The sequence below is a fragment of the Pseudonaja textilis genome, chromosome 7 (assembly GCF_049901715.1).
Source record: "Pseudonaja textilis isolate UNSWEBS1 chromosome 7, rPseTex1.2, whole genome shotgun sequence".
Lineage (NCBI taxonomy): Eukaryota > Metazoa > Chordata > Lepidosauria > Squamata > Elapidae > Pseudonaja > Pseudonaja textilis.
Window position 1 is genome coordinate 46,684,888 of NC_141996.1, and position 17,124 is coordinate 46,702,011.

At 36.6% G+C, this 17,124-nt stretch overlaps 1 protein-coding gene across 3 annotated transcripts in view; it reads left to right on the forward strand.

The window, feature by feature from the left end:
• Positions 1-17,124, forward strand: part of NCAM2 (neural cell adhesion molecule 2) — a 140,529-nt gene that overhangs the window by 93,988 nt on the left and 29,417 nt on the right. For all 3 annotated transcript variants that reach the window (XM_087937530.1, XM_087937531.1, XM_087937532.1), the window contains exons 13-14: positions 4,686-4,805; positions 10,279-10,400. In XM_087937530.1, the coding sequence (XP_087793656.1) occupies positions 4,686-4,805; positions 10,279-10,400 (242 nt within the window). The remainder of the gene's footprint in view (positions 1-4,685; positions 4,806-10,278; positions 10,401-17,124) is intronic.

Consider the following 17,124-nt stretch of genomic DNA (forward strand, 5'->3'; position numbering starts at 1 on the left):
AAAATGACTTTGCAAAATAAAAAGGTATGTTTCATCTCATGTAATGCAGAATTTAATATTGACTGGGCTTTCCTTTTTCATGCTCATTTGCAGTGGTACTAAATCAAGTGAAGACAAGTGCATTTTTGTCCTGTATAAACAAATAGAATAATATTAACAAGGGAATCTGATAAAGTACCCAATTTATGATGTAGATAAAAAGTCTCCCAATCCTATTCCAATATTTTTACCAATGCATGCCATTTAAAATATTGATTTTCCAGCATTGTATTACTCATAAGGATTTAGCACAGGTAGAGAAGGCTCCCTTTTTCAAAACATATCCTCAGACCTATGAAAAACAATTAGGATCCTCATTGATTAAATCTATGTATATAAAAGCAAAATATCACTCATGCAGCATCACAAAATCTCCAGAACCATAAAGCCTACAAACTTGAAATTTGCCATGTATGTTCCTCTTGGCTTCTAAGTGCTTGCTAAGAAAGGATCTTTCGAAATGATCATCAGATCATTAGTATTTCTTAATACAGTAATTAACATTCTCTGATGTTAAGGAGTTCTGCTCCTCTCCCTACCTGAAAAGAACTCTGTTCTAATTGCCAGTTGCCTCACATTCCATTATCTTAGTAACTCTACAGCCATTTGCACCACTCAGATGACCCAGGACACAGACAAACCTCCAAGTTGCCTCAACAACTCTCTAAAAGGATGCAAACTACACTTCCAAACAGGAAGCTACTTTGGCATCAAAGGTTGCACTATTTTTATTACCCACCATCCAGTCAGAGCTGAAGAAGCTTTTTGGATGAGAAGCAAAACATCTTCAAAGAAAAACAAGGAAAGGAAAGGAAAGGAAAGGAAAGGAAAGGAAAGGAAAGGAAAGGAAAGGAAAGGAAAGGAAAGGAAAGGAAAGGAAAGGAAAGGCTTATGTGCTTCAGTCCCCAACCACTGCTGAGCCAATGGATTGTGAACTGAATTTCTCCTACATAGCCTGATCACATAGTTTCATTGTGAAGCACGGGCATTCAGCTAGTGATCTTATATATCATTAAATTTACTGACTCCCTGAAAGTTATATCAATAAGACAGCCATAAACAAATACACACGCACATGCACACACACACACACACACAAAATAACACAAGATCAATGATAACTAGGGCATAGGAATAAAGATCAACCAAAATAAACCACCTACTAAATTAATTTCTTAGGCTACAATATTGAAAAAATTGTCTATAATTCTATGCTTCTTAATTTACACAATATCTGGATGTGAAAAAGAGGATAAAATCACAGACCTTTGCCCTGAAAGAACAGTATGATATACCATAACTAGCATGTCAATTACATATAGAAATATGCAGTGTTAAAAAAATAAGCTTTAGAAAGTTGATTCAAGAAATATTGTGAATTTCTAAGATTTTATACATGTAAAATTGTAACATTGATAATATCAACATATTGTACCATTTTTTCATATATTAAATTGAAGCAATATTTGAAGATTGAAATTTTGTGCCAGAGCTTGTAGAGATAAAATGATTTTTATGATTCTATGTGTTTAATAAATTTGAGCCATTTATTACAATAAGAGTGTAATAAATGACTGTGAGATCAATTGACAGCAGAGATATGATACAGTTTCTAAAAGCTACATTGCTCCCACACATGCAATCAAAAGTATGGATCTGGTATGTAAACAGTACCTTTGTCATAGCAAAGTAATTACTCAAGAAGACTGATGAAACAATGAAACAATATATTTGAAGGTGTAAAATACACAAGAAGAAACAACAGCACACTTTCCCTTCCTGAATATCCTCAACAGCAGACAAAACAATGGCAACTACAAACCAAGTCTATTGAAAAGCAATCTATGCTAAACAAATGTTCTACTTCCAAAGTAACTACTGTATTTATCCTCCCAAAAGAGGAACTATGTAAGAATGCTATTCAGATGAGCACAAGCAATCTGAAACAACAGAAAGAGGAAACAGATCACTTATGCAACATCTTACAACATAATGTTGTAAACTTGTACTTTATAAAAAAAATGCTTGACTATATAAACTACTACAGTACAACCAATGCAATCTGTAAAAAGAATTATACACCTATATATGAAAAATATCTTAGAAATGACCAACAGATTGCTATAATTATGTAGGATCACACTGTAGCATACAAACCAACTAAAGTCTTCCAAGACATTTTAAGCAAACTAAAAGACTCAATAACCCGGAGGGCAGGGGGAGAGACCAGGAGTCATCTGTACCTTGCAGTGCAAGGATTGCAACATCACTATGTAGGACCGATAGGCAGAAGGCTATCATAATACATCCAGGAACACCACTTAGCTATTAGAAGAATGACAAAAATACCTTCATCTCATGATATTTGAACAGACTCAACTACAGTTATCAATTGAAAAAGTATTAGCCTTTTAGACCAAGCCAAAATAAAACATTCTAGGAAATTCCTGGAAGATTGGCATTTAGAAAACTTCTTTAGATTTTCAAATTATGACTGGGGAATGAAAAATTCTACCTGTCTTCAGCTATTCAGTTACTTTTCAACTTTTCCTAACCTTGCATGGCAGGGTACCATTCATTATAAGATTAAAGAGATTATAGTTGACTGGTTGATTAATTTTTATACTTCTAATTAATATACTGTTATGCTTCTGACTGACACATTTTTAGACATGTCAGGAAAAGAGCAGATTCCCTAAACATTCAGAGCTACAGCAGCCCTGATGCAACAGCAATAACTCCCTTAGCATTTGGAGGGCCCACTGAACAGTGGTAAAGTCACAATTAAGAACTACTACTCTAGATGGTACTAAAAAATAAACATGGTCTTTGTTTAGAAACCATTTTTGGTAATAAATTTAATGCACATTTTGAATATCTTCTATTCAGTAATAATTAATAGCATTTTTACTGACTAATATTGTAAATGAATAACTTTTGTTTGCTTGTTGAAATTCAGTAGTAGTTTCAGAAGTTATTATTCATTGTTTACTATTGTATATTTTTATCTTTGGAAGAATATTGATAAGTTTTTGACCACCAAATAAAAACTGTGGACATAGTTATCCCCCTTTCCCTTTTAATATGATGATTTCCAGAAAAATAGCTCTTAGGCATATATAATTTCTGTGAGCAATATCTGTAAAAATGGCATGCCTTTTGAATCATTCGTTCCTGTTTACAAATCTGCAATTATTATTTTTTTATAAATATCTGCTTTTGTAATCTTACTAGCAGTTTCTTCCTTTTTCCCTTAGCGGTTATTTATTTGTTGTTATTTTGACAGAAATAGAATATAAATTATACATGACTTTACATACGACACACGAAACATTTTAATAGAATATGTGCAGCTGCAAGCATATTACGAAACATAAATATCAGCTGTTGTTCTTATTCCGCTCATGTGCCAATAGAATCATAGAAAAATATAGTATGTCCTTGGTTGATGGTAGATGTAAACAGTGGCAAATTTATGCTATATTTTCAGTCAAACATTTCAATGCTATGTTGTCCCAGGTCCCACAATTTTTATGTTTTTAAAAAAAAGATTTTCTTGGACAGATAAATGGAAACAAAGATTGATCTAAGTTTAGAACAATACTGTGATACTTTTTGCAGCATCTCTTTCTCAAAGTATTGTGATTAAATAAATCTAATCCATCTTCAATGTGATATGCAGATTGTTACACAAGCTTAACTACTTTTTTCTTTTTTTTCTTTTACTACCCAGTTGTTTTCTCATAGGGGCAAACCATATGTAAATCTATGAGCATACCTGAGAGTGGGAACTGAATCTCAGTAAAAATAGTGAAAAAATAAATTATTGAATGAAATAAATGATAGGGATAAGGGAAGCTTAGCATCTAATGAACTGCATCCTATGCAACATCTCAGATCCTGTGCTACATCCATCCTACTAGGATAAGAGTCATAGAACAAGAGCTCCATGTATATGTATCTGCGGAAAAATATAGAATGAAACCTAGCGTGTACAATCTTGCAGACAAAGAATAGGCAGAGTAAATGGAGAGCAGAGTAAATTGCTATCTATACCTCTCTGTCCCTTCTCAAGATTTGAACAGCCATGAAAATCACATATTTCAAATCAAGCATAAAAGGGGCATGCATAAGCATACCAACATGCCTACCATCCCTGACTCACTGTCCCCATTTATTCGTATTCACTTCCTTTGTTCATGTTTATGTTCATACCTATACTTGTTATCTTGTACATATTTTACAAACAATAAAATAAATATTAGTTCACCCATAGTTTCTTATTAATTATAGTAGTTATAAATAGAACAGCCATATTTATTTAAGAATTGATTATTTATGGAGTAATATCAAGGTATTATGAATTTCCTTTCACTTATATGTGCAATAACTAATGGATAACAATATGTTTGCATTTTATATGTGTTAAATAGATTATAGTTACAACTGGATACATTATTTCCACCTTCTTGTGCACACAACACACCTTATGAATGACTATTTTTTCCTTCCAAATAAAAATCAGTGTACCTAGTCTTGATGTTAACCTTGTGAAATAAATGAAGCAGAACCATTACAACCAAATGTGTCCCTTTTCACATAAAATATTCTTTTTTAAAATAAAACTTTTCTTCATTTTCTCTCAGCTATGGTTATTCTCAACAATTTGGAACCAAATACAACATATGAAATAAAAGTTGCTGCTGTAAATGGAAAAGGGCAAGGAGAATATAGTAAAATTGAGATATTTCAGACCTTACCAGTTCGTAAGTAATTTATTGTTTTGCCCTATGGGTAAAATAAGGTACTTTAAATCAGGGGTCGCCAATCTTTTGGACCTCAGGGACCACCAAACTCATAATTTTAAATCCTGTGGACCAGTGACCCTGGGAAAATCCCCAAAAAAGTCTGTAGAAAAATTCCCCACCCCGTTTTCCTACTGATCAGTCATTCTTTATTGGGGATTGCAGGATACCGTCTCCAGCTCTGTTCTCAGGGGTAGAGAGAGAGAGACTTCATGCAAGGAAAGCAGCAGAAGCAGCAGAAGTCTTTCTTTCTCTCCCCCAAACTCTTCCAGAAATAAATCTTTGTGGGACTTGTCATGCTGGTGCAGCCTCTTGGAGAAGAATGACTTGCAAGGTCCCAAAGACTCATTTCTGGTGGCATTTGGGGGAGAGAAAGAAAGACTTTTGCTGCTTTCCTTGCATGCAGCCAAAAGCAAAAGAAGAAAGAAACAGAAAGAAGCAGCTCGGTGGCCAGGCGAGGTGCGTGGAGTGAATGGGGTAAGTTCCCCCTCTGCCCTTTACCCCCTCCCCTCACTATGTCATGTTGTTTGCAATGCAAGCGACGCAAGCTTTGTGTTCCCTCAGGCCATGTGGGTGGTGCAACCTTGTGTTTCCATGCAGCCTGAATTAATTGCTTTGGGGGGTGCACATTTCTCTGCGGATCACCAAAATTTTCTCATGGACCACCAGTGATCCCCGACCCACTGGTTGGCGACCACTGCTTTAAATCACATTTATTAAAAAAGTTATTGGTGTTCAGTTTTAGATTTCGTATGACATGTGCCTTTATGCATCACAAGTAAAAATTGACACAATAATACTCCTGAATTTGCTTATGAGTGTTTGATAATTCTGCATAAATAGGATACATGAAGTAACTGAATTGTCACTGTTAAGAAAGTAATTTGGGTTTCACAATTAGGTTCCAAATATTGATGTTCATTAAAAAAAATGATTGTAGAAATTACAAGATTGAATAGATTACTGCTTTAGTTATATTGGAATCAATTGAATCTGAGCAATGGATTTATTTAAATGACATGGCTATATGGTAGTTTCTTAAAGCATTTTATATGTACTTCAATTATTTATATATGTGTGCATGCATATAAACAGACACACACACACACACACACACACACACAAAGTAGATTTTATTTAAAAAATAGATTCTTTGCCAAAATAAGGATTCAATTCTTTTTGCCATATTAAATTGAATTTATGGAGAAATCATAACTGACATTATTTACAGCTACAATATGTGTTAACCACATTATTTAGATCAGCTCCATTTTTAGCTCCTGAGACATCCAAGATACTAGACCAACATGTTAAACTTTTTAAAACTAAAAAAAAACTATTAGATTTTTGCTATCAATAAATTTGATATACAAATGTTAAGAGTTGTGCATAGAATTAGAGACTCCTATATTGCTTAAACAATAGAGTGATTTTAGTTTTATAGAAGGAATGTTTAATTGTAGCTCATAGAATACCACAAAAAAATAATATTTAGAATTTTTTTGACTCCATGACATCTGTAATGTATAGATTCTAATCTGTACAGGTAAAGATTGTCTAGGATTTTGTTGGAGGTATAATAAGGACAATGCTTATTTAAAACACATCTGTTTACAATGTCTTGAATTTACTATCTGTTAAGAGAAAGTAGTGGACTAAATAAATGTGAGTGTTCAATAAAAGTTAAAATTTTCAGAGCATAATATTCTTTTGAATTACATAACAAGTACATGGCATTTAACATCTGAACAACATAAATGGATTCTCAATGCCCTTATTATAGCTAAAAGTCTAATATTGAAACATTGGAAAGATAAATATATATATGGCCACATTTACTCAATTTATTAAATACCTGATTACACTTGCTGTATAATTGTGATCAGATTGCCTATACTGTAAATGTAGACTTTGTATGGATAAATATAATGAAATTTATATTGAAAAATACTATAATAAAATAATAAGTAATGTATGCAAAATACAGTAAGTTAAAAAACATAGTAGCTATAAAGATACATTCTTTCATAATGTTTGTATTAAACTATATACAATTGTAACTATTTACTGCTGTAGCAACCTATTATATTCTATATTTAACCACCCATTATGAAGTTTTGAAAATGTATGTATCTCTATGTTTTGTCTCTCTTGTTGATTTATTTCTTTTTCTGTTTTTTTTAAACAACAATGTGTAAATAAGGAATTGGCTCTTTGCCTATTAACACATCTTTAATCACATTTTGTGTTAAGAGAGACAAAAATTCAGCTAGCTCAGATAGACTTTTTTTATTAAAGTGAATTTATTGTAGCTTCCAAATATTTTCAAGGATAGATTTATAGAGAGCACACTGCAGTAATCCAACTGAGATAATCAAGACATGAGTGACTGTACTTAGCGCCTCATAATCCAGGAAAAGGTACAACTGATGCATAACATGAAGTTGTGAAAAGGCTCTCCTGGCTACAACTTCCTTCATGTAGTCAGCTTAATATAAACCTTGCTCTGTGAGGATACGGGCATTTTTTGAAAGCAGGGGCAATTTTGAAGGCAGGATTTCTGCTTATATCATCAACATTTATAGATTCTGTCTTATAATATAAATCCCAAGTTTCAGGTCATTATCAGTGGTGGTATTCTACTGGTTTGGCCCAGTTCAAGTGAACCAGTAGTGAAAAAAATGTTACCGTTTGGCTGAACCGGTAGTAAAAAAACAGCTACCGGTTTGGTTGAACCGCTGTTTCATTTTCCTTTTTTTCCTCCCAATGATCAGCTGTGCCAGGATCCCCCTCACTGTCCTATTGCTTCAGCCAGGAGGCTTTCCTGAGGCCCAGGAGACAAAAAGGGGTGTGCTCCATTTTTTTCCTCCTGGGCCTCAGGGAAGTCTTCTGGGAGCAAAAACAGCCTCCCAGGAGGCTTCCCTGAGGCCCAGGAGGAAAAAAAAAACAGCACAGGGGTGGATGCCACAAAAAAAGAAGCCACACCCACCCAGTCACATGGTCATGCCCACCTAGCCATGCCCACAGAACCTGCAATAAAAATATTTGCATTCCACCCCTGGTCATTATGTTTTGAAAGTTAACTTTCTATCTTTTATTAAGATAGTTGTGAAATATTGATACACAATATGTTCAAGTTTTTAGCAGTAAGTTGATCAAATTTTCAAAATTATATTAAAGAAAACACAGACAACTTAGTAGACAATTATATCACAATAGTATTCTTATTTATTGCAGAATTATGACACAATTGAAATTATGTTTTTTATAAAGAAATTCTTGGGGAACATTTATTCAATCCTTACCTCTGTTCCCTCATAGATACATCAGCAATAATATCTATAATTAAAGATAAAATTTAGTATCATTAGTGCATTGATCTACAGTGGATGTTATTTCCCCTCATAGATCAATAGACACCCATTCCATGTAGGAGCACACAATTCTGTAATGGTAGGTGGTTGTTGTTTTTTCGGTTATTTTATTTTTGCCATTTTTTCTTTAAATTTTCCTCTATTTTTGTCACTTTCAAAGTACAGAATTCATATTTTTTATATTTCTGTTATTTTCCTCCTATAGTATGTACTATTTGCTGTGAAGAAAATGATCTATTGTTTATCAATTGATCGATTGATTGATTAATCATCTTTACTAGTACTGTGGTTTAATAAATGGATTGTGGCTAAGAAACTATATCTTTAATATGATATGTTCTGAATATACACTGCTCAAAAAAATAAAGGGAACACAAAAATACGACATCCTAGATCTGAATGAATGAAATACTCTTATTAAATACTTCGTTCATTACATAGTTGAATGTGCTGACCACAAACTCACACAAAAATTATCAATGGAAATCAAATTTACCAACCTATGGAGGTCTGGATTTGGAGTTACACTCAAAATTAAAGTGGAAAAAAACACTACAGGCTGATCCAACTTTGATGTAATGTCCTTAAAACAAGTCAAAATGAGGCTCAATAGTGTGTGTGGCCTCCACATGCCTGTATGACCTCCCTACAACGCCTGGGCATGCTCCTGATGAGGTGTCAATGGTCTTCTGGGGGATCTCCTCCCACACCTGGACTAAAGCATCCCTCAACTCCTGGACAGTCTGGTGCAATGTGGCGTTGGTAGATGGAGCGAGACATGATGTCCCAGATGTGCTCAATTGGATTCAGGTCTGGGGAATGGGCGGGCCAGTCCAAAGTATCAATGCCTTCGTCTTGCAGTAACTACTGACACACTCCAGCTACATGAGGTCTAGCATTGTCGTGCATTAGGAGGAACCCAGGGCCAACCGCACCAGCATATGGTCTCGCAAGGGGTCTGAGGATCTCATCCCGGTACCTAATGGCAGTCCTGCTGCCTCTGGTGAGCACATGGAGGGCTGTGTGGCCCCCTAAAGAAATGCTACCCCAAACCATTACTGACCCACTACCAAACCGGTCATGCTGGAGGATGTTGCAGGCAGCAGAACGTTCTCCACAGCATCTCCAGACCCTGTCATGTCTGTCACATGTGCTCAGTGTGAACCTGCTTTCATCTGTGAAGAGCACAGGATGCCAGTGGCGAATTTACCAATCTTGGTGTTCTCTGGCAAATGCCAAACATCCTGCACGGTGTTGGGCGATAAGCACAACCCCCACCTGTGGACATCAGGCCCTCATACCACCCTCATGGAGTCTGTTTCTGACCGTTTGAGCAACCATATGCACATTTGTGGCCCGCTGGAGGTCATTTTGCAGAGCTCTGGCAGTGCTCCTGTCCCTCCTTGCACAAAGGCGGAGGTAGTGGTCCTGATGCTGGGTTGTTGCCCTCCTATGGCCTCCTCCACGTCTCCTGATGTACTGGCCAGTCTCCTGGTCATGCCTCCATGCTCTGGACACTATGCTGACAGACACAGCATACCTTCTTGCCACAGCTCACATTGATGTGCCATTCTGGATGAGCTGCACTACCTGAGCCACTTGTGTGGGTTGTAGACTCCGTCTCATGCTACCACTAGAGTGACAGCACCGCCAGCATTCAAAAGTGACCAAACCATCAGCCAGAAAGCATAGGAACTGAGAAGTGGTCTGTGGTCGCCACCTGCAGAACCACTCCTTGATTGGGGATGTCTTGCTAACTGCCTATGCTTTCCACTTGTTGTCTATTCCATTTGTACAACAGCATGTGAAATTGATCGTCAATCAGTGTTGCCACCTAAGTGGACAGTTTGATTTCACAGAAGTGTGATTGACTTGGAGTTACATTGTGTTGTTTAAGTGTTCCCTTTATTTTTTTGAGCAGTGTATTTGTATCTTAGGGAATAATTTCAATATTATCAAATAAATATCATTTAAGACTAGCACTAAAGGAAATTGACTGTGCACAACTCCATCCTCTAAATGATGTCTATAAATGCATATCTTATTTTTATTTTTTTTAGGTGAACCAAGTCCTCCAACAATTCATGGACAGCCAGGTAGTGGGAAAAACTTTAAACTTAGCATAACAAAACAAGATGATGGAGGAGCACCTATTTTAGAATATATTGTAAAATATAGAAGTGTAAGTATTATATTAATAATAATAAACATGTCTTGATTATTTTGATGCTGTCTAGCTATGTTTGTAGAACTAAGGTAATAGAAGGAAATACTTTTAGGGAGTCTACCCAATTTTCATAACCAGAGATGGCACTTTACTTTAAAAAATGATTAATAAAGACATGGCAGAATGGGAGGGGAGCTGGACAGAGAGCCAACAAACCTTAATTTTTCTGAACCTTTTGCATTTTTCTGACAAGGAAATACAATGCTATGAAAGGAAGTCCAGATGAAATCTAAATATCTACAAATTATCTTAATGAAGAGATCTGGATACAACACATATCTCTCAAAAGTGAGGCATATGAGGCCTTTCATTCAGTAGAATTTCATTTTTGCTTATAAAAAACTGGCATGAGTTTTCAATTTGACTAGTGATCAGATTAGAAGAACTCATGAACAAATATAGAGGAATTTTAGAGTGCCATATTGCCGATATCACATTCATTTTCTGCTCTGCTAACAATATACTGCTGGGTGATTCCATTCAGGAAGGAATTATTTTTCTTTAGGAACCTAGTGCCTTCCTATTAATAATTTAGATACTGAACTATAATAGTTAAGTAATTTGTGTTACTTAGATAAGGACCTTAGATCTTTGTTTTCTTCTAAAAATATTTATATTGTCAAAGTCTAGTTAAATCTGGTGAATCTTCCTCAGACTTCCTCATCTGTCCATAGATTTTGTCCAAATATTATGGAGCTAGTATTTTCAATTTTTTTCTATGAGAATTTGAACAGCAGAGAATAGCAAATTCTAGAGAATTTGAATTAAATGTTAGGCTGCTGTTTTTAATTTTAATAGTAGTAATATTTAATAAATAAGGAATTTTCTGACAGGAAGATTAATCAATGGAACAGCTTGCCTCCTAGAGTAGAAAATGGTCCATTTTGGAGGTTTACAAGAAAAAATTGGACAACAATTTGTCAGGGTGATATAGGGATCCTAACTTCCACAAGGGAGTAGATTAGAAGTTATCTGAGAATTCCCCCCCATTCATTCCCACTTGAAAGGGTAGAATGGCCTTAATCAGTCTTATGGTCCAACATTTATATTACCAACATAATAGTCAGCTTACTTACATTTACAGCCATTTTCTTAGTAGCCATAACTTTGGTCAAGAGTATTAAAGATTAAGAATTATTTTCCAAAATCCTAATTATATATAGGGTGAGACTCAGTCCTACTAATATCAGGATCAATTTAGAGACAATCTGAAACAGGCAATTTTATTAGCAAGAACTGCTGGTATTCTGCTCAGCTGAATTCACTCTTTACAGAGTCCTTTGTGCTGAATGGGTTTTGAAGATATGACATAAATAATATTTTAACCTTTTTCTAAGGCAGAATACTCCCTATTAGATGGTCCAGACCAGGGAACCACAGGAAAGTTAGTTATTTTTATTAAGATCAGTCATAGTAATATCAGATGAAAGTCTTGATTGCTGTACATCTTCCCCCTTTTTATAGATGAATTTCAGAAGTGTCTCTCTGAGATGCTTCTTAATGTTTTCTCACACTTAATTTAAAAAATTCTTCAGATCCTTCTGTCTTGACAATGTTTCCTACATATCTCCATAAAAAATCATTTTCCTCATTCTATATTGGCCATCAAAGTTGGACTGCAAAAATCCAAATATCCATTAGATGACAATAAGTTTTATGTATAACTTTGATGTCAACTAGTAGCATTCATGATTGAAGTTGTGTCAAAAAATGGGGAAGGTAGGAATGGAGCATGCAAAAATATTGATTTAGTAACTGGTAGAAAAAAGATTGTGGGGGTGGATTCAATCCAGACTTTATAGAGAAAGGGTCCTAATTTGTAGAAATCCCAGCTGAGAAGCTGCATCTGGCAATCGGCCAATTTTTACCTAGGTACAAGGAAGATCAAGAAAGCACTGGAAATTATAAAGTGAAATCAGCAAACATGAAGCTTGAATTGCACACTAAAGGCAGACCCTCCAATTTCAGTGAAATCGGAAACATATCACTCCATCAACATAAACTTCAATGAACCAGCAAACATCTGTCAAAGAAGAAAGAGTGCAGCTGTTTCTGGGTACAGCTATGGAACAATTCAAAGAAATAAGAAAGAATGCAACTTGGATAATGGAGAAGGAATAAAACACTGAAATGAAAGAACTTGTAACAACAGCAGAAATGATGGAGAAAAGGGCAAGAATATTTGAGAGACAGGAAGAAGGTACAATGAAACTAGTGAACCATGAAAGCTTACTGAATTCCCAAGAGACCAAAGTGACCTAAAAAGGAATACCAAATTTAGCATGGAAAAGAGACCTGGAGAAGCAAAGTGATATATGACCAGTACAGCAAGCAAAGCCTATAACTGCAAGGCCTGGAAATAAGTAAGAGCAGGAAAGTTGAAGAAAGATACTTACTGCACTAGACCAAGTCTTCAGAACAAATGCATACTAAGCTGGAAATGAGAAGACAGCAATTAGTAACAAATATCATATCTACAAAAAGGTAATTAAACAATGGGCCATCTAGTTACCTGCTGAAAAAAGATTGTACAACAACAGCATGACAAATTAGCAAGAATAGTACTTTGGAATATTTGTGAGAAATAACCACTTGATTGCAGGCAAAAGCTGGTAAGCCCACAAAATAGACAAAGTAATAGAAAATGAAGAAACTACAGTACTCTAATGATATAATAATCAACAGTCAAGCTGTTAAGCTTTACTTGAAAAAGCTTACATCCTTTGAAGGGACCTTTATTTAAAACATATGCCTATCCCAGGTCCTGGGAAAGGACTTGATATGTGAACAAAAATGCAAAATCCAGTCTAAACATCTGACTGACTGCACACACATACATGTGTGTTGTTGTTGTTAGTTGTGTGTTGTTAATATTCATTAAATTTATATGCCATTCAACTCCCAATGACTGGAGAGTTAAGCACAGTTACTGCTTCAGTTACTCATTTTGTTCTGAAACTGCATTGTGAAGTTACAACATTTTGTAATGGAAATATGAGTAACTGCTATAAAATTATTCAGTCCCACTTGAACCATTTAAATAATGACTAATTTAATCTTAAATTATTATATAATGCACAAATGCGCTGGAAAAGACTCCTGTGAGTCCCTTGGACTGCAAAGCGATCAAACAGGTCAGTCCTAAGGTGATCAACCCTGACTGCTCTTTAGAAGACCAGATCCTGAAGATTGAAACTCAAATACACTGGCCACCTAATGAGAATGAAGGGACTCACTGGAGAAGAGCCTAATGCTGGGAATGATTGAGGACAAAAGAAGAAGGGGACGACAGAGAATGAGGTGGCTGGATGGAGTCACTGAAGCAGTCAGCGTGAGTTTAAATGGACTCCAGGAGATGGTAGAGGACAGGGAGGCCTGGAGGAACGTTGTCCATGGGGTCACGATGTGTCGGACACGACTTCACAACTAACAACAACAACAACAACATGGCTGACATGAGAGTGTTAAAGCAAGATTAGGAAAGGACCCATACACACAGGAGGTAAATAAAAAAATAAGAGCACAGTCATTTAGCCAGTGATTTCCAAATTGTGATCTAAATTGTGGGTAGTCCTGCCTACAATCTTAATTCTGCACTGGCTTCCCGAGGGCCATAAACAGGTATAACAGAAAGCCAGACTGCACTTTTTTCACTGGAAATTACACTGGAAGCATATCCCACCTGCGTAATAGTTATGCAGCATCTGGAATAAAGTATCCTCCCTTGTTTCAGTGAAATTTTAAAATGGCAACTACACTGTCATGGACCATATTGGAAGCATAAAATGCATTACCTTTTTTGGTTCTAGATACTTGAAACATCTAAATATTTAAAATACTTAGCTTGTTCATTTTTCTGATTATCTGTACTCTAATTATGGAGTGTATTGCTGTTTTAGGATAACTGCCATTTGCCTTCTCATAATTTATAGTCAACTTCTCCTCCACCTCCTCCTTCCTAAAATGAGCCAGAGGCCCTAGGGCAGTTTTATTGCCAACTGTGTCAAGCAGTAGGCACTAAGGACTTTAGACTCTCCCAAAAGATCAGGATCTCAGGTTAGAACTGCTCTTTAAGTAGATTTGTTACCTGGACTTGCTTTCAGGAAATAGCCATGGTAAGGAGTTATTGCTAATTCAGTCAGCTTTGAATGCAAAAATTTGCTTGTCTTTTGTTTCATTTATGCCCCAGCTAAATTATTATAGCCATATGATGAGGGTCTGGTCTTTACTCTAGTATCTTAAAATTTCAAATGAAAAAAAATGTTGTGATTGGGTTTGTAAACTCCAGGAATTACTACATCTGTACTAAAAGATCTAGTTACCAATTGCCCTGAAGACACAATTTAAGGTACAAATTGGATTTTTGGTCAGATTGGATTTTTAAATATCACCAACATCTAGGAGTGGGATTCAAATTTCTTAACAACTGGTTCTGTGGGTGTGGCCTAACTTGTGGGTGTGGCTTGGTAGTCATGGGACTGGCTGGGCACGCCTTGCTGGCTGGGCATGGCTTGGTGGTCACGTGACTGGGTGGGTCAAAAGATAGAAACTAACTTTAACAATGTTTTTGGAGTGGGATTGGACTAGATAAACTCTGAGGTCCTTTCCAGCCCTGGATTGCTGTGCTATTTCAAAGCATTCTCTGAAGCTGTGTCTAGTGCCAGGGTTTGTGGTCCTTCTTTCCTCTCCTTTTTCTTTCCCTCCCTCTCTCCCTCTTTCTATCCATCCATCCATATCTCATTCATGTTCCTTTCCCTTCCCTCTTTCTCTCTTCCCTCTCTTTCTTTCTTTCTTTCTTTCTTTCTTTCTTTCTTTCTTTCTTTCTTTCTTTCTTTCTTTCTTTCTCCCATCTCTCCCTCTTTCTTTCTCTTCTTCCTTTTAAGAGAGGGAGAGGGGGGAGCTACCATGCATCTCTATGCTATCTCTATTCATGGTATATTTTCAGCTGGAACCTCTTTCTACTTAAACCAGGGGTCCCCAAACTTGGCAACTTTGACTGGAGAATTCTGGGAGTTGAAGTCCACAAGCCTTAAAGTTGCCAAGTTTGAAGACCTCTGACTTAAACCTTAGTACCACACCCAGATATTTAAGGCCATTAAACATGTTGGCTTAATTTTGAAACTTTTTGCATACTTGTACTTAAACAGAAAGAATTTTGTTTTAACACATATGGCTTCAATTCCAAAGCTACATTTTATGAAGATCAAGTCAAGAAAAGGAGATTGGAAACAAAGCAAAGGTTAACCTTCTTATTCTTACTAACCCTTTCTAAATGGCAAGTAGAAGTGAGCCTTTCTACTTGCCATTTTATTACCAAGAATTTACCACCATCGTCAAATTAAAGAGTTGCCTTCCAACAACAAAAAACACAAGTTTGCAAACTGCCTTTAATAGTAACACAGCACATAATTTTGCATGTTAAATATTGAACCTCAAAGCAGAAGAGAGAAAATATTTGTGAGAAATGTTTACCGTGTTTTTTGCTTGTCAAATTTAAAAAGCCATTGGACTCCCTAAAGGTTGACAGCAATAGAAGTAATGAAGCAGCAGCTAGCCAAACTGCTGAATAGTCTGAATTATGCTTTGGAAATTGTGTAATGTATGCTCTGAAATTGAGCAAATGAATGAGACCTAAAGGTAAGTTGTTCTCTACAAAACCCACTCTGAACTTACCACACTAAGCCTGGCATGAAAAAGCAGAACAACTTACTAGTTTTGAAGAGGAGGATATGGAAGAAAGTAAGAAGATTGGCTCCAACAGTTATAGGAGACAGCATAGTTTTGTTTACCCAGAACATTCCCAAGGCAGTAATCAATTAGCTCCAAATCTTCTTTTTTTTTTTTTTTTGCTAAACACTGAATCCAGGCATACTGGATGGCTGGATGCTCCCAGGAGGCTGCAGGGAAGCCTCCTAGACCCAAACAGGGCCTAGCAAGCCTCCCTGGAGCCTCCTGGGAGCAAAAATGGGATGGGGCGGTGTTGGAAACAAAAGCAGGATTGGGGGCCAACGTTTTTAGCCTAGCAAGCCTCCCTGAAGTCTCCTGGGAGCAAAAAATGGGGGGCAGCACTGGGACCCCCACATCCCATTTTTGTTCCCAGCAGGCTATGCTACACTTACCTGGGAGTCAGACGGGCCTTGTGGGGATTTCTGGAAGGGGAGAGGTGGGGTGGTGAGGCCAGCTGTTCTTCAGAACTACTGCTTTGCCGAACTGGGTATAAAATTAATATTTGATTCACCTGAACCGGTAGAATCCCACCCCTGCCAACATCGAACCAAAGGTAGTCTATGGATGCAAGCTAAATTGGATGATAAGATAACAGATAATCCGAGTTGGAAGGGACCTTGTAGATCATCTAGTCCAATCCCCTGCCCAAGCAGGAAACCCTACACTTTTTCTGACAAAGGGCAGTCCAATCTCTTCTTGAAAATCTCAAGTGATGACTCTCCCACAACTTCCAAAGGCAAGCTATTCCATTGGTTGACTGTTCTCACTGTCAGAAAGTTTGTCCTTATTTCCAAGTTAAATCTGTCCTTGTTCAGTTTCCATCTATTATGCCTTGTCTGTAAGGGGACCAACCGTCCTCCTTTAGGGAGGGACAGTCCTCCTTTTGTAAGTTCTGTCCTCCTTCGAAAAGTGTCCTCCTACTTGTCCTCCTTTTTGATATTTGAAGAGTAAT